Source organism: Haliotis cracherodii, unplaced genomic scaffold (genome assembly GCF_022045235.1).
Source record: "Haliotis cracherodii isolate W230 unplaced genomic scaffold, xgHalCrac1.p SCAF_32, whole genome shotgun sequence".
Taxonomy (NCBI): Eukaryota; Metazoa; Mollusca; class Gastropoda; order Lepetellida; family Haliotidae; genus Haliotis; species Haliotis cracherodii.
In genome coordinates, this window is record NW_027266289.1 from 476171 (window position 1) to 495149 (window position 18979).

At 40.5% G+C, this 18979-nt stretch overlaps 1 protein-coding gene and 1 pseudogene across 1 annotated transcript; both read right to left on the bottom strand.

Annotated features, from left to right (window-relative positions):
• The window catches only part of LOC139477234 (serine/threonine-protein phosphatase 6 regulatory ankyrin repeat subunit B-like), a 214874-nt pseudogene that overhangs the window by 10894 nt on the left and 185001 nt on the right, over positions 1-18979 (bottom strand).
• Positions 8716-17184, bottom strand: LOC139477220 (uncharacterized). The gene is made up of 5 exons (XM_071259777.1): positions 16863-17184; positions 13188-13384; positions 12623-12714; positions 10224-10425; positions 8716-8832 (listed from the first exon to the last, which is right to left on the bottom strand). The coding sequence occupies exons 1-5, from the start codon at positions 17182-17184 to the stop codon at positions 8716-8718; spliced, it is 930 nt and encodes a 309-aa protein (XP_071115878.1).

Consider the following 18979-nt stretch of genomic DNA (forward strand, 5'->3'; position numbering starts at 1 on the left):
TCAACTATACTAGGCATCATGTTTGAATTTGAACTTTTAAAAATGAAATATATTTTAATTGTATCCGTACCCATATGTACCTCGTAGTATCGCCTATTAATCTATATGCATGACTTTCAGTACAGCAGAACTCGGAACTCGAGGTGATGCGGAACGCGGGATGTGAGGGCTTATGCACGGTGTAAAGTATGTCAGAAAGTATTGTGAGTATTTGCGGCAGCAGAAGTATTTTTGTATTTATGTGACTGAGAGAGGGGAGAATACATTTCCTAGAAATTGTGAAATATTCAGGCACTGACAATGTCATCCACTACATGTCCGTGTTGTGGCAACATTTTGCAATGGTTTTCCCTCACTGATCACAAAAAAAAAAAAAACTCCAAGAAACTGTATGTGTGCTGTCATGTCACATTGACCTAACTGTAGTACGACCTCATTACTCTGCTGTAGTTGACGTCAGTCGCCCAATGTTGGAGGTACACGGAATACCCCCAGCGTCTGTGTATGAAGGTTCAAACACGAAGACGAGTAAAACACTCAAACAATAAAATCTAGATGAAACTCACCGGAACCTTTCGCAATGTGAACAGATCAAAGTCCGCGACACTCCCACCCTGACACAGCTACCTCGTGGTGATGACCTACTTGTCTAATGTGCGCCGATTCACCGTACAGCCGCGACCTTGTCACCCTCAGTGGTCACGTGTTTGTATCGATACACCCTCATTGTGATTCTATTTTGTTAAGATTAAAATGAAGGGTAAATGTTGAAATGGGCAACGCCGCAATGACCAAGGGGGTCGGTGAGGTGAGCGTCGAAGCTCGGGACACAATTCTGAGTGCAGCCACCTTGGGTGCAGATCTGTGTGGAAGAAACACATACTCTTGTATACATCATAATTATAGCATGTTGACCAGAAGGATGGTTATGGAGTTACTGGACACAGCAGTAGTTCGGTGTAATAACGATCTTCCATTCACGAACGTTGAAAATGCGCTGATCCAGCCGGTCTGACAATAAACTGACTGTGCATGTGGTTTGCGACATGCGAGCGGTACAGGTTAATCTACAGTTCCATCATATTTCTCATTTGGTCCAAGGTAAATTAACAAAATACAGAAAAAATAAGTAATGAAAACAATAAATTTAAACATGACTTATTTAGGAAAGGTTTAAATGAGTATCGAAAATGCCGATGTGGCAGCCGATGGGGAAATCAATTTCATTATTTCGTTGAATGTCCTTTATTTAAATAGCTAGAAACGAATTGATTCACTCACTATTGTTAATTGTGAAAGCTACGTGTGATGGAAATATTAACCTGATGCTAGTCAGAAATGCAATTGTTCCTGATCATGTAAATGAATTTTTTTTTGAGGAATGTACATACATATATAAAGAAAACAAAACGGTTTGAGTGAGCAGTTTGAATGTATATACGTTTCTTTATTTCCTTTCGGCCATTTAATTTATTAATTGTAAATAAGCATACATGTAAATCTATGAGAGACGTTCTGATGCGGTCTCGTTCATACACATATGAACGACAATTTCGCGGCCATGTGACCGACCTCTCTTCAATGGAAAAGCTGAATTTCGTGTAACCTTTAAATTATAAAAAAATAATTATTTATTAAACAGTAAAATTAAAATATAAGAATACTAGGTACGATTATTGTTTGTAAATAAGAGGCATATATCAAATGCAAAACATTCATTTAACTGCCCCATATTAAATCCATACAGAGACCATACGCATGGAATGTAATGAACTATTGCTCGTGAAATAGTGCACCGCCACAGGACATTTTTAGTATTAATTCTGAACACCACCATTACAAATCAATCACTGATCTTGTAGAGATTATGTGTTGGTGCGTGGAGGCCACACAGATTCAATGACCCCAGCAACCATGTTGCTGCTGACGTCATATAACATTGTTTCAAGTATGGATGTTGCTGCTGACGTCATATAACATTGTTTCATGTATGGATGTTGCTGCTGACGTCATATAACATTGTTTCATGTATGGATGTTGGTGCTGACGTCACATAACTTTGTTTCAAGTATGGATGTTGCTGCTGACGTCATATAACATTGTTTCATGTATGGATGTTGGTGCTGACGTCACATAACTTTGTTTCATGTATGGATGTTGCAGCCAAGTTTTCAAAACTAACTAATAGGGTATAGTGACAAATGCGGACGCTTAGTTGCGCTAAGAAAACCAATTATTTTTATTATTTCCAGCATGTTGTAACACCCTGATGGTGTCACAGATGCCGTCTTTGATTGATAAAAATGCATCTGCAAGGCAACATTCAAGTTAGTTTGAGTTCATTTGTAATTCAATCAGGAAATACTTTTATAAAATTATTGACAATATTCGCAAATCCAATGTTGTTTTTCAGTCAAGCAGTCAGTTGTCCGTCTCGTGCATTTGTCAACTCAAAAATTTTACATTCACAGGTATCGGAAAAGACCTGCAGAAAATGCTGATGTTTGCTCATACGACTCTCATTGATCTGCTTGCCAGAAGCAAGAACTCAACTCAAGATCGGACAAGACATCAAGAGTTTAATCAATCATGGGTACAGACAATGAATCTCTGATAGTCCTAGCATTATCTTTTATAAACGCTCCTGCTTTCATGTATGGCTCCACACTCGGTGATGTTCTTCAGATGTGTATTATGTTTATCTAACGTTGCACTGTTGTAGCATGCCTTAAGTCGCACGATGAGACACAAAGAATTTGTTAAAATAGACAGACACAGGTTCTTCATATACACTTGTATTCAAAACGACTGCCAACACAATACACCTCCTGCACCCACACAGGTTGTCACTCAACTGCCTGCCTAGAGCAAACCAAGATGGCCGCCGTAAAGTCATTCTCAAATCACAGACAGCAGTTTCGTATTCGAGGGGAAGTTTCGTATCCACACATTTATAGAATTACCAGTGTCCAATGTTGTAGCATGCCTTAGGTCGTATGTTGAGACACAAAGAATGACTAATGGCCAATGTTGTAGCATGCCTTAGGTCGTATGTTGAGACACAAAGAATGACTAATGGCCAGTGTTGTAGCATGCCTTAAGTCGTATGTTGAGACACAAAGAATGACTAATGGCCAGTGTTGTAGCATGCCTTAAGTCGTATGTTGAGACACAAAGAATGACTAATGGCCAGTGTTGTAGCATGCATTGAGTCGTATGATGAGACACAAAGAATGACCAATGGCCAATGTTGTAGCATGCACTGAGTCGTATGATGAGACACAAAGAATGACCAGTGGCCAGTGTTGTAGCATGCCTTAAGTCGTATGATGAGACACAAAGCATGACCAATGGCCAATGTTGTAGCATGCCTTAAGTCGTATGATGAGACACAAAGCATGACCAATGGCCAATGTTGTAGCATGCCTTAAGTCGTATGATGAGACACAAAGCATGACCAATGGCCAATGTTGTAGCATGCATTGAGTCGTATGATGAGATATATAGCATGACCAATGGCCAGTGTTGTAGCATGCATTGAGTCGTATGATGAGATACAAAGAATGACCAATGGCCAGTGTTGTAGCATGCATTGAGTCGTATGATGAGATACAAAGCATGACCAATGGCCAATGTTGTAGCATGCATTGAGTCGTATGATGAGATACAAAGCATGACCAATGGCCAATGTTGTAGCATGCATTGAGTCGTATGATGAGATACAAAGCATGACCAATGGCCAATGTTGTAGCATGCATTGAGTCGTATGATGAGATACAAAGATTGACCAATGGCCAATGTTGTAGCATGCATTGAGTCGTATGATGAGACACAAAGAATGACCAATGGCCAATGTTGTAGCATGGACTATGCCTATTGAAGACAACTGCCATGACTTGCATTTGAACATTATGTCTCACTTACCCACGAGAACGAATCATGCAGCAGTCATCAATGTCAAACCCTATCAAAGAACATGACCATGTTGTGAGTGAGTGAGTGAGTGAGTGAGTGAGTGGGTGAGTGAGTGAGTGTAATGTAGCAGTACAACCTGGCATACATGCCATCCTGAAATTTACTGTTAAACATATATTCACCACCTATACATTTCTTATATGTTTGGGGAGTATAGTATTATTCAACGATGTTTGGGGTTCTTTAATACTTGTAATTGTCAGTTGTTAGTTTTCCAGTTGCACAGTAATATCATCGTCTCGACTGCAGGTTAATGACCTGAACCCGTTCTCTCTAATATACTGAGCCGCAAAAGAAACGTCGCCATGGATAGATGTACGAGAAACCTTATTTGTCAAAACACTGTAAACATACTTTGAGACATATTAAAAAGAAGAAACTTGGCAAAACTGATCACCAAGGTTGAAATTAAAGTGTGAAACACAACACTAGTCTCTGAGAAAATTGCATCACAAGTCAGTATCTCGTGTGTCCGCCATGTACATTGATGACTGCCGTCAACGTCGATACATGGAATGGATGAGGCGGTTGATGGAGGCCAAAGGCACTTGAGTCCACACTCTGAGGAACGCCTGACGCGGTTTAGCTGGAGTTGTCGGCCTAGGTCGGACGTCAGGTGCTCAATGGGATTTTTATCGGGACTGAGGGCATGCCACTGCATGGTTCTGATGCCATTCTGCTGCAAGAAGTCTCTTGTTGCTCACGCAGTGTGGGCACGAGCGTTATCATGCTGAAACTCGTGGTTGCGGCGACGTGCCAAATGAGGCATGGCGTGTGGTCACAAGACTTGATCAATGTACCTAGCTGCTGTGACTTCATTGCCTCTCCCTGGTCCAATGTTCTGGAAGACCACAGGGCCGACCCTCTGTGCAAGACCAATTCCACCCCACACCATGATGCTCGGACCACCCCACGAGTCTCTCTCAACAACACAAGCATCCGAATAACGTTCCCTACAGCGTCGCCAGACTCTCTCTCTCTGTCATCTGCTGTTGAGATACAGTAACAGCTCTCGTCTGAGAAGAGGACTCTTTTCCAATGCTGGTGGCGTCAATGCTGGTGCTGTGTTGCCCACTGAAGACGGTCCCGGCGATGACGTGGTGTCAGAATGGGTCCTCGGTGTGGCCTGTGACGGTGGAGGGGTCTGCTCGTCAATCGTCGACGCACGGTGTCCGCACTAATGTGTCGCTGGTGTGTCCCGATGGTCTGTCGAGCAGTTTCCCCAGCAGGAACAAAGCGATCTTGAAGATGCTGCCGCACAATTTGACGATCCTGACGTCGGGTGGTGACCCTTGGTCTTCCACTACGTGGTCGGTCATCTGTAGTGTTAGTGGTCTGGTACCGTTGCTGGAACCTGTATAGGGTCTTCACGTGGACTTGAAATGTATTGGCTACTTGCCGGGCGGTGTGTCCAGCTTGCAATTGCAATCTCCCAATTTGGCCAAGGGCTTGGTGTCGCTGATTTCGTGACAATCTTGGAATGTGGTAGCAACTCAGTACCGAATAAATGTTTTCCGATCAGGGTGGATATTAATAGGGCAAGAATTGGGGGAACGCATGTACATTTCAATTTGCCCTGAATCAACGTCTATCGGGTTACCATGGCCGTTGCCGTGATGCGTTTGGGTGATCGGTTTTATTGTTATCTGCTTTGTTTTTTATCATTATACATTCCTTTTGGAAGTGTCTTGGGACATAATTTAACTCGCTCATGACAGTGATTAACGTCTATTTTTAGCATATTGCCATGCAAATCAGGCGCAAAACGAAGCTTTGGTTTAAAGTATCTATCATTATTGAATGGAGATAAATTGCACTGAGCATTCAAGATGACAATAATTAAAGTTCACCTCATCGGCCCTGCCTGGCTGACGTTATGACATTGAAGGTCATTGTACCTCTGTACATACCAGGTGTATCTCATTATATCTCTATAAATCTGTATAGTCATGTAGGGATCTGACAAGCGACGATTCTAATTCACACTTCAACCTTGTTATGATCCTTGTTTTGTCACCATCACACACGCGCTTTGTAGTTCACGAAGTTCAAAAACGTCTACGAATTTTAGAATGTATTTGTTACACCCCATCTGTGCAACTGCCAGGGTTAGGTTAGGGTTAACCCTAACCCTAACCCTAACCCTAACCAATCTGTGCAACTGCCCATGTCTTGCACTGGGGAGGCCGTTTGTGTCAAGCTCGGAGGTTCACACAGTTTAAGCAGCCCTTTCAAATCGTTCACACTTCAATGAACCCATCCAAACTGACGTTTAATTCTTATAATTTCATACTTCCTAGTTTATTGGTCTCGCCGAAAAATACTATAACAATGTTTGCTTAAATTTGTAGTTCTCTTGTTTCGCGGTAGAACATTACAACAATGTTATTTTGTCGGCGTTTGACGGCTCTCGGTCACATACGTTTCACCACTCATACTCAGTTACGCAAATAAAAATAGTTTGAATATATGCAGCATAATCGGAAAATATGTCAACCTCAATATAATTTTATTCTTTGAACAAATTGACTAACGATATTTGGGATTAATTAAAATCTTAAAAATATGTAACAGGAAAGTGAATAAAAATATAAATATGACTTGCAGCAGAGACGTGCGGTCAACCATTAAGTGTGGATTTATATCTGGCGTCACATAAGTTTGTAAAGAGATGCATTTCGAGTCGAACAGGAGGCTGAGGATAAAATTAATATTTACTGCTGTTGAAAACGAAGTTCTTGGAACAGTTACGGAAAACACCCCGAGGCATGGACCCTCCCATGACACCAGCAAATTAGGAATATGACTGATATGTGAATGTGTTGCTTGTGTTTGGACAATCGCAAACCAATTCGGACGATACGGTATTAATTAACGGAGTGCTCCATAACTTGTGTATTTTGTGTCAGGGTGTGTTATATTTGGAGTTTGGGATTTGTCGTGTGTGCTGTAATACTTTGCTTGGCTGGTGTTTCTTGTCTCCGATGACCAATCAGTAAAACAGGTAGGCAAGTTTTTTTTATTTTTAATTGAAGTTTCGTTCTTTACCTTTTATGTCTTATTTTTTTAAAAGCTAGGTTAATTTTATTTGGCTTAACCATTGAACATGTTCAGAGCCTGTTAATGTAGTGTGTTTCATTGTAGATTTGCTGTGTTAGTTTCTCAATATCTTGGAGGGTTTTTTTCCGATACGATAGTGAATCAGGTTTTAGTTTTGGATTTATCAGGAGTCGCTTTGATCTGTGTCGGCGACCACATCTGAGCAGGGTACGACATTGATTTCATTGTTGCTAGATTCCTGACATTTCCGAAAACAAGGCATCGAAGTCAATATCGCTCAATCAGTCAATTTTGTTCACCTCAGTAAATTTACAGAATTCGTGTTCTTCACTTGCGTTATTAGTATTGATCGATAGCTACATTAGTATTAATAGATAGCCATTCCATATCAGCATCACCGTAAGGACAATGAGAGTAGTTTGGGAAACCATATGATGATGTTTGCTGAGACTACCATTGCAAGTTAAGTAGAAGTATAAGTTCTGGCCCAAACACTGTTATTTCTCACAAGCCTAAGGATGACTATGCATCTGATTGTTCTGCCCCGTGTCCCTCTGAATATGAACAGCAAGGTATTGACGTCCTCAAGCGAGGGAAGACTGGACAATCCATACCAAGGGAGGAATACCACTTCTTGACATAGTCTTCCTGTGTTTCCGTGGATGGAGTTGACAAAGTGATTTGAACGCTAGAGGTCAAGTCTACTTAGTTGTCATGCAAACCAACAAGGATGGCAGCTATCGATCCATTCTACATTTTTGAGAATATCTCACAAGATTCACGTTATTCGTTCTTTGAAAACCAAGACTGCAGCTGAAGTCGGTCGTGACTTTTATTCCTTCATCTGGACATTGAAGCAGTCCACCTTCACCAGTCAGACAACGGAAGAGAATCCTCTGCTCAGACATGTTGTTTTTCGGAGTATATGCCATTAATTCACCTCATGAAGGAGCAAGCATATACTCAGAAACGTGATATGAGAGATGTAATCTAATTGGTCAATAGGAGGGACATTGAAGGGACATAACTAGTAATAGCCACAGGAGCACTACAATCGATCATGGACCTTGTTCGGCAGGATTGGAAACTTGACTCTTATAGACAATTAGCGCCCTTGCCTCGGGAAGATAAAAGAAGTAGACCGTTGCATTTCAAGTTCCTCGTGCATTTTGTAGTAAAATATATGAATGAAAAAAGACTTTCACGAATTATTAGGGGGCAAGAAATTTTGCAAAATAAAGTTTTCAAATCATTTTTGGTTAAATAACACTTGTGCCACATACGATGTTTTTGTCATCAGTTATATTTTACATAACATCCATATGGACAAAATAGGGATCACATACAGTCAGATCGTCTGGAATATGCGCGAAACAGGTTCAGTTAAGTATGATATGCAAAATAGTCATGTAAATGATAGGAATAGACCACTGCAAATCAGTCATGACCCTAGGTGTTTGTGAAAAGAGTGGAATTGTCCTGCACGTTCGGTAGCACTCGACCACTCGCACGATTTGCATAAAAAAAACAAGTGTTTGTTATTTGACTTCCACCACAACCAAAGCATGTCTTGATCGGTGAGAAAATTACTAAAACATAGTTGACCATTAATTTGCTTTATTCACACCGTGGTGGTGTCGGCTGAAGGACACAGTGTGTCGTGCACGGCTGCACACAACTCTAACAGAAGATTTGGACACTGTGGATGGCTGTGAATCCTTTCAATGTGACCCGACGGACGCCAGTGAGTGGGAGCCGCATCTCATTCTCCATCCAAAGAGTCCCGTCACCGAAAAGCTGGAAGTAACATTGACCTGGCAATTTAAAAGTTGATATAGACATACTTGATTTATAAAGGACTTAAGATAGATCTTCTGCGGTTAATAAATGTTATTGATAAAGATGTACGTTAATCAACGTGGGCCTGGAGGTAGACACACCTGATCAATGAACGACTTGTGATAGATTTGCCTATTAATAAATGATTAATAAATGTATTGACACAGATGTATTGTACTTAATGTAAGGCAGACAAACACTGAGTTATTTAGAAGTCAAGTGAATTATACACTTGTATTACCAGAAAATCTGGAATTAGGCCTTCTACTTATAAAAGATCAACATTTTATCTGAAAACGCAGCATGTTGATAAGATGTTATGTGGTGACATTTTAGAAACCTGCTTCCTCATTCGTCCGACAGGGTCTGGAATCTTACTTTAGGCCATGATTTTGCTGCTGGTCGCATAATGACAACAACAAAAATATTCAGAAACACTGCTTTTGCAAACCAGCCCGTTTCGCAATTTAAAATACATATCTTCCTTCATTGACACAGCTTAATAACATGTGTCGATTCGTACATTACTTACAGCAGGTGTGGCAAGATATTTCAGGTGGAAAACTTGATGAACAAATGTATTTGTACCGTGACGTCATGTCTATCGTTTTACAATGCTTAGACTTGCATTATGTACAATGTTATGACGTCATGATATTGGATTGTACTTGAGAGGAAAACTTTACAAAGAGTGATTTTGGACTCTAAGGAATGATGCTTACAGGATATCCTTGCATGATTATATTGTGTCTTTGGTGGTTTATGTTTTATGGTTCACGTTTCTTTTGTCATTGTGCCATTGAATAATGGGGATACCTTTACCCTTTTCAAATTCGAAACCTCACGCTATCTCAAAACTTTAAAGGTATCAAGGTAGGTGTCTTAATTGTACGCTATCTTCTGTATTGGAGCTTTTTCTACTAAATATAATGTTAAACGTCGTATTGAAATAACACCCAGCATGGTGTTATGACATTGGTTCAGGGCATAAATAGGCGTTCGGGTGTTTTACAGTACAGAGTCAGGGTCCCATAGTCCCCTCCTTGTGATCCGGAATACCTTTGCCCTGCATCACGTTAAAAGACGTTAATGTACAAGGATATGACAACAGGCATTGGAGGACAAATGATCAGCTATAAATTATGTATGCATGGTGATCAGTATACCAATTCGTGTTTATATTATTATTCTTGAGACAATATTAACGATTTTATAATCGAAAAACAATAACTGTTTTCCTTCCATCAGATGTTATTTTTGTTACATTTTGTTTTTGTCACCCTTTCTCAATTATATGAGTCGTGCAATACATGACTTGAAATAAATGTCATGTGTAATGCGCTATGTACCTTAAATGAACTCTCAGTGATCTGGATTTCAATCACATAGTTGTTGATGTTGTCGACGTCGATGTGATCTACATACTCCTCCAGTCCAAAGGACCCTCCTTGTTTTGTGTTGAAGATGAGTCGTGACGTGGAGCCCCATCTCCATCTGAGGGACAAGATGAGGGCCAAGTCGGTGTTTGGCAGCACAAAGGTCACAGCGTTACTGTAAGGACAATATTGATCATTTGCTTACTGCAGCCTGGGCCACCACCCTTTTGTCATCACATCGATGTGTATCCCCACACAGTGGACTTGTTGGGATGTTTGTATGTATATTTATTTTGTTGCCATGACATCAATCATCTACTTCAGGGGTGACTTGATGGGATGTGTTATCTGCTGTCATGCCGAAGGGAAATAGAAGATTCTTAAATTTGGCACCTGGCAGCGAGAAGTCGCACAACAATTCAAGGTCCACAAAAAAAACTAACCCTAACCCTGACCCTGAGGCACTTAGGATATCATACGATTAGTCATAAACAACAGTTTAAAAGATGACGTCATGATATGTATGGCTTAAGCCAGGTTAAGGTGTTTTACTTTTACATACTACTCATACTGCGGGGGCGGTCGGGTAGGCTAGTGGTTAAAGCGTTTGCTCGTCACGCCGATGACCCGGGTTCGATTCCCGACATGGGTACAATGTGTGAAGCCCATTTCTGGTGTCTCCCGCCGTAATGTTGCTGGAATATTGCTAAAAGCGGCGTAAAACCATACTCACTCACTCACTACTCATACTGCGAAATACAGTCCCTCCATACATTTTAGATACATGATCTAAGAAAGCCCAGATCGTTGCAGTGTCAATACGAATAGGGATTGGAACATTCAAACAGCGGATCATGTTACGACACATGGATAAAGGCGTTGTGCATCTGTGACACGGGAATTGCCAAACATTAAAATAAAACATATACTACTATTAAAAACATGTAAGAAATAAATACACTTTGAAAGACAAAACTCATTTGACTGCTTCATATGCGTGTAAGTTATGACTGCATGTTGATGATGTTATGACTGCATGTTGATGATGTTATGACTGCATGTTGATGATGTTATGACTGCATGTTGATGATGTTATGACTGCATGTTGATGATGTTATGACTGCATGCTGACGATGTTATGATTGCATGTTGACGATGTTATGACAGCGTGTTGACGATGTTATGACTGCGTCTTGACGATGTTATGACTGCGTGTTGACGATGTTATGACTGCATGTTGACGATGTTATGACTGCGTGTTGACGATGTTATGACTGCGTGTTGACGATGTTATGACTGCATGTTGACGATATAATGACTGTGTGTTGACGATGTTTTGAGTGCGTCTTGACGATGTTTTGAATGCGTCTTGACGATGTTATGACTGCATGTTGACGATGTTATGACTGCGTGTTGACGATGTTATGACTGCGTGTTGACGATGTTATGACTGCATGTTGACGATATAATGACTGTGTGTTGACGATGTTTTGAGTGCGTCTTGACGATGTTTTGAATGCGTCTTGACGATGTTATGACTGCATGTTGACGATGTTATGACTGCGTATTGACAATGTTATGACTGCGTGTTGACAATGTTATGACTGTATGTTGGCGATGTTATGACTGCATGTTGACGATGTTTTGAGTGCGTGTTGAAGATGTTTTGAGTGCGTGTTGACGATGTTATGACTGCATGTTGACGATGTTATGACTGCATGTTGACGATGTTTTTACTGCGTGTTGACGATGTTATGACTGCATGTTGACGATCTTATGACTGCGTGTTGACGATGTTATTACTGCATGTTGACGATGTTATGTCTGCATGTTGATGATGTTATGACTGCATGTTGACGGTGTTATGACTGCGTGTTGACGATGTTTTTACTGCGTGTTGACGATGTTATGACTGCATGTTGACGATCTTATGACTGCGTGTTGACGATGTTATTACTGCATGTTGACGATGTTATGTCTGCATGTTGATGATGTTATGACTGCATGTTGACGGTGTTATGACTGCGTGTTGACGATCTTATTACTGCATGATGACGATGTTATGTCTGCATGTTGATGATGTTATGACTGCATGTTGACGATATTATTACTGCGTGTTGACGATATGTCTTTCAACCTTGCCCTTACTGTAAACATGACTCTTTTAAGGATAACAACTTATTTTATTCTTTGTCATGACGTTTCAGAGCTACTTCTTGCTCCTTCGCCTAATGCACGTCCAAGAAGGAGCTCTGAAACGGCGTGCCAGAGACTAATAATCTGCTGTCCAGAACAGTGTGATGTTTTCGTTTCCTCGCAACTTCAAAGACTTCATTACTTATTGAATATGTGTATCACAACCCTGATCTTACTATTTAACGATATCTCCTGCAACTGTCAACCTTAAGGTCATCCCTGCAGCGAGGTCAAAGGGCAAGTCTTCATTCAGATGTGTTGTTGGTAGCTGAATAACAAAGCAAAATTATTTATGAATCACACCGGCGCTAAAACCCGAGTTTACACCACTTGAACAAACCGAGTTGCGTGTGTTTCCCGATATCATCCTTTGAGCGTCTAAATGGCCATCGTGTATGGCCGTATGCTTGTTCATTTCCTAGCATGCATACCTTGTGGAAATACTGTCTCTCCGTGTGGAGTTACAAATCTGTTCATTGCTGTGTCGGGCATTCGGATTTCAAACATAAATAAAACTATATCATTCCTCAACTCACAAACTCTATACTCGTGTTGCTTCATGAACAGTTATAGTAAGTCACAAAATATTACAGATTTTGTAATATGGCAGGTATGTCACAAAGACACTACATGATTATGGTCAACAAGAGGAACTATGAATACATCCAGACGTACTGTAGACACAACGGGCGTTTCAAGGTAACACAATGTCTAAGAACATTGAAACACGTTCAGACATACCATAGACACCACGGGCGTACCAGTGTAACATGACGTGCATTTGATTCTCACGCTTTCCCAAGATCCATCTCGCAGACAGGATGAGGTTTCATTTGCAGTGACGACGTTGAAGGGATCCTGGCAAACGTCTTCCACGGCAGTGTTGATGATGTCTACACCTGGACGGGCGTTGGCCAGTCTGTACCCATCACACGACACTGGAACATTGTATGTGGTGAACTGGAACATTGTTTGTAGTGAACTGGAACATTGAATGTGGTGAACTGGAACATTGTATGTGGTGAACTGGATCATTGTATGTAGTGAACTGGAACATTGTATGTGGTGAACTGGAACATTGTATGTGGTGAACTGGATCATTGTATGTAGTGAACTGGAACATTGTATGTGGTGAACTGGAACATTGTATGTGGTGAATTGGAACATTGTACGTGGTGAATTGAAACATCGTATGTGGTGAACCGGAACATTGTATGTGGTGAACTGGAGCATTGTATGTGGTGAACTAGAACATTGTATGTGGTGAACTGGAACATTGTATGTGGTAAACTGGAACATTGAATGTGGTGAACTGTAACATTGTATGTGGTGAACTGTAACATTGTATGTGGTGAACTGGAACACTGTTTGTGGTAAACTGGAACATTGTATGTGGTGAACTAGAACATTGTATGTGGTGAACTGTAACATTGAATGTAGTGAACTGTAACATTGTATGTGGTGAACTGGAACATTGAATGTGGTGAACTGTAACATTGTATGTGGTGAACTGGAACATTGTATGTGATGAACTGGAACATTGTATGTGGTGAACTAGAACATTGTATGTGATGAACTGGAACATTGTATGTGGTGAACTGGAACATTGTATGTGGTGAACTGGAACATTGTATGTGATGAACTGGAACAATGTATGTGATGAACTGGAACATTGTATGTGGTGAACTGGAACATTGTATGTGGTGAACTGGAACATTGTATGTGGTGAACTGGAACATTGTTTGTGGTAAACTGGAACAAAAAATATGTTCGTTTTATACGTCAGTTTGTTATAAGCGCGTTCGTTATAAACGTAGTTTACTGAATTATGCATTGTTTTTTTATTTTTTATTTCGCTACATTGAATGCGTAGCTGTGTTATATGTGGTAACACATGAGGCAAAAGACGGACTTGGCAGGTTATAAGATTTCAAATTCACTTTACTGCAACGGATATTCATGTTTAAATTGTGTAATGAAAGAAATGTTCAACAGTTCTTTAACAAGATATGGGGCGGTCGGGTAGCCTAGTGGTTAAAGCGTTCGCTCGTCACGCCGAAGACCCAGGTTCGAATGCCGACATGGGAACAATGTGTGAAGCCCATTTCTGGTGTCCCCCACCGTGATATTGCTGGAATATTGCTAAAAGCGGCGTAAAACCATACGCACTCACTCATTCTTTCAGCAACAGCCACCTGGCATTGTCTTCCAGCACAGACAACCCGAGACCGCATGTCAAGGCTCATACTGAACATTGTGCACAACACGAACATCCACGTTTTACCTTGCCCGACTCGTTCACACACTCACTTTAACAAGATGTCTTCCGCATTCTGACTCGTCAACGTGTAAAAATCATTCAAGTTTGATTACGGGTATGTGTTGGTGGATCTGTGTTTTACCCTGGACAAGTCAATAAATCGTGGTATTCGCCTGCTATATCATTCCTCTTACAATGATTGCAACTTCTTAACTTGGTATACTTTCACATTGTCCCTTCGCTATCGACAATCAGCGGTTAGTAGATCGTATCTTGATAAGAATTGGAATATTAGGATTGTTCGTCAATCGTAATACGTCGGATTATACATGATCAAATATGGGCCAGAAATGTTCTACATAAATATATAAATATATATATATATAAAGCGCAGTAAAGTAAAGCGCAGTAAACTTCTAACACTCAGACATAATATAGCAATAATTGAATAAGTGGAGTAAGATTGAACACAGTTTTAATTGGCTAGTGCTTTCAGCTCGTACCACGTACGAGTCTCGTCAGGCCATAACTACTTGATGAGACTCGTACGTGGTACAAGTTGAAAGTGCTAGCACATTATAACTGTATTCAATCTTATTCCAGTTATATAATTATTACAATATATATTTGTATAGTCGATGAGTCGATGTATTGGTGGTTCTAGGCCGTGACCACGTCATACCAAAAGACTTCAAAAGATGCTACTTGTTATTGAGAGGATACAACGAGGACTTGTCTGCTCGGATGTTGTTTTATCATTCCTGTGAATCAGGATGTCGATCCACGTCAACTATCGACCGTTGAAATTGTTTCTTGCAAATAATTACACATGCCGCGTTGACGGAGAAGGAACCAATTGTCGTAATTGCCTCATTAAAATTTTTAAAAAAACTAAGACATCAAATAATGCTTTCTTTCTAAGTGGGCTTGCGAATCCGAAGTTGTATTGCCGCTAGTGTCAGCAACCCATGGGCGCAAAGTGTCAGAGAGATCAGCTGTCTCCGACGCCGCGGGGTTATCCTAAACATACACAAACATCTGTACATTTCAAACGCAGCTGTGATACTTTAATCTCTGAAGTCCTCATACATTTTAGAATCCAATGCGAAAACCTCTACTTGTTTGAAATGTAATTTAAGCAAAATTCAGATTTTGCACAGTATTTTTTTACTCTTATATAGGGAGATCCATTCGTTTAATTGTTGCATACATTGGCTCGCGTGTTTGAGAAATTCCTGCGAAGAGTATCATAGCACGAATTAAAAGTATATACATTATAATGATCAGGTAATTTCAAAAGAATTCGTACATGTACAGTCCTGTTTGACGCAATGCCTGACGCAAAACCACGCACAACGATGACGGTAGTTAAGCGATCTACATGTCTGACTAAATATCTTGGTTTCATTGGAAAAAACTTAAAACCAAATAACAGTACGCAGATTGTAAGATAAATGGTATCTGATAGACACTCTTGTATTTATCCCTATATATATATATATATATATATATATATATATATATAATGATAATTAAATACCCTTACATAAATACAAGGCACATCACCTTCTACATGCCCCCTTTCTCTAAATGGGCACACATTTATCTCGCTCATGGCAGTAATTTACCTCCATTGCTACTTTTATCATAGTGAATTGGGGGAAAGATAAAGCTGAGGTGACACAATGAGTCCAGAGTATATAGAAACATAGAACTGAGATAAATACACTTGAAAAATGTAAGTGCGCCATTGACAGCTAAACACAAAACGTGAATGACTCAGTCTCAGTATGTAGCCCCTGTACAACTGACTTATAGCATCTTACCCTCTACAGAGACAATACTTGCATGACAGTGAGCTTAACCTTCAACTTCTTTATGTTCATAGTCAGTTATCGTTACATCTCTAAGTCTCTATAGCCTTGTCGTAATATGACTGAGGATTCGCATTCAAAATCCCTATTATTGTAATTGGCTTGCTGATGCCAAGATCGTTTTTATGCATTTCACGAAGTAACCAAGTTGCTTCATTTAGACCTAAGAAACGCATTTGAATAAATCATGCACTTACTCAATTATTTCGCCTCAAATAATGATTGCATTTCATTTGTGGGAAAAGTGTTAAAGTCTTTGGTAAATATTATTCTAAATCCTACCACCATAGTACTGCCATCCAGTTTCAACTGTGCAATCACTGCTTGAATCAAAGCCTTCAGAGTGTAGCCTGCACGTCCTGGTGAGTGGGTTGTACAAGACCAGGTTACACCGCAGCCGCCACTGACACTGAGAGAAACACTCAACCCTCATGTCCACCTGGTTGATCTCGTCTATCAGGCTCCCGGAAAACACCAGATCATCCATCTCAGACCTTCTGTGGAATGTCACATTGGTGCAACTGTCCATGTTGTACACCAACTGACTTAAAACACGGGGAATTTGGTTGACACAGAGCAGAAGGTAGACACCCAACAGGACCATCGTGGCTTCTTTTAGTGTATACACGTATCTTAATGTCAACCAGTTGCTAGACACACACTGTCCCCATACACATCAAACTGTCCAATGACACATAATCACACACTGAACAATCGATTCATTTACATTCCTTTTCAAGAAGAGTGCTATGTTGGATATATGTACAGTACAACTTATATCAATGGCCTAAGTGTGAGGACACTGAATGAATGTGCTTGATTTGTGGATATAACTCTGTCTGTCTGTTCGACGAGCTGACACTCATGTTACGCATGTAGGTAACATTGAAAGTTAATACCAAAAGTCTCCAGGCCATCGTGGTCGTCACAAGCTTAAGATGTTTTAATCAATGCACGTCCAATGTGTTTTCTTCACCTATTGACTATTGCCTTGTCTTTGATTCATCGATTGCTTCACGAAGGAAAGAAGCGAACAAGCTGTTGAAGACGGTAACGTTGCTTTCCCTAAAGAAATCTTTATTCACATACTTGGAGAAGGGTATTCTACATAGATGAGTTCAGAAAAACAAAGCGTTATTGAGCTAGGATGGATACGAAAAAGGAAGGCTTGGTGTAACGGTCAACATAACATCAAAGTTTTCAAGCTGTATGGAACAACTCCACTACGGGAAGCAAAGAGACTTTGATTACAAACCCAATTACAATGTTGATACGAACTGCAGAGTGTTTAAGTACCGAGGGGGGCGTGTCTGTTTGCTGTCCAAGAGCATACGTTTTGTTCTCTGATGGTAGCTTATGATGATAACAGCAGACACAACTCAGGGTTAAAGGGTTGAAGACAGCAGCCATGTTTATTGTTGCAAGTTGAAATAGGCTGAAATAGTACAAGTACTGATTAACATATAACAGAACCGAGCGGCCAAGCGTCTGCTTCTGTCGATGACTTGAACCTGTCTCTCTGATTGCCCATGTCAGTCAGGTTTTGTAGAAAGAGGAATTTCGTAAAGTGATGCAATGTCAAAGGCCCACGTACATTGATAATTGTTGATACAAGTTGATAATAAGAGTAGATATGCCAAATTTTTGTTGTATAAATAGAACAAAGGGGAGAGAATGTCGGAGCACCTTGGAAACATGTGGAAACAAATAGACATTTTAGATCAATGAAATTGAACGAATTGAAATTGTTGTTACAATAAGAATAACTCAAAAATTCAAATATGAAATGAAACTTAAATATGTCGGACTTATACAACCAAATATATTCGCTGAAAAAAGCAGGAAAAATCTACATTTATCGTGAATATCGTGTATTTTGACGAAACGTCTTGGGCTTCGTTGAACGAAATACACGTTCTAAAATACCGTAAAAACTGGTGGCATTATGGGTACATGAACCAAAAGCCCTGTCTAACCGCTATACAGAGGGAGGGAGAGCCGCTGGTATGGAGCAACAGAGAGCCACGCACGCCGCCATTGTAAGAACGTTTCTCTGAACCCCTGCCACCATTACCAGATAATGCAACGTTTACATCAGACAGGCGTAGAACCGAGAGACCACGGGTGACAACGCCCATTGAAGACAGCCACATCCGGACCATTCATCTCCAAAACTACTTCATTACAGCGATGGCAACTGCAGCGACAGTGACAGCACTGGGACACAGGGTCAGTCTACAGACAGTGTCTTGGAGATTAAGAGAAGGAGGTATCCTGCTGGGGAGTGATGTTAAGACGTTAACACCGACGTTACAGGTTCACCTGGGCCAGGCGAGTTCGACGTTTGCAAGTCCGAGACTGGGGATGTGTCTAGTTCTACGATGAGAGCAGATATTGCT

Coding starts and splice junctions, on each gene's coding strand:
- LOC139477220 (XM_071259777.1), bottom strand. CDS start 17,184: ATGGTCCTGTTGGGTGTCTACCTTCTGCTCTGTGTCAACCAAATTCCC. Junction 13,385..16,862: donor TGGATGGCAGTACTATGGTG/GTAGGATTTAGA, acceptor ACAATGTTCCAG/TGTCGTGTGATGGGTACAGA. Junction 12,715..13,187: donor GTACGCCCGTGGTGTCTATG/GTATGTCTGAAC, acceptor TTTGTTATTCAG/CTACCAACAACACATCTGAA.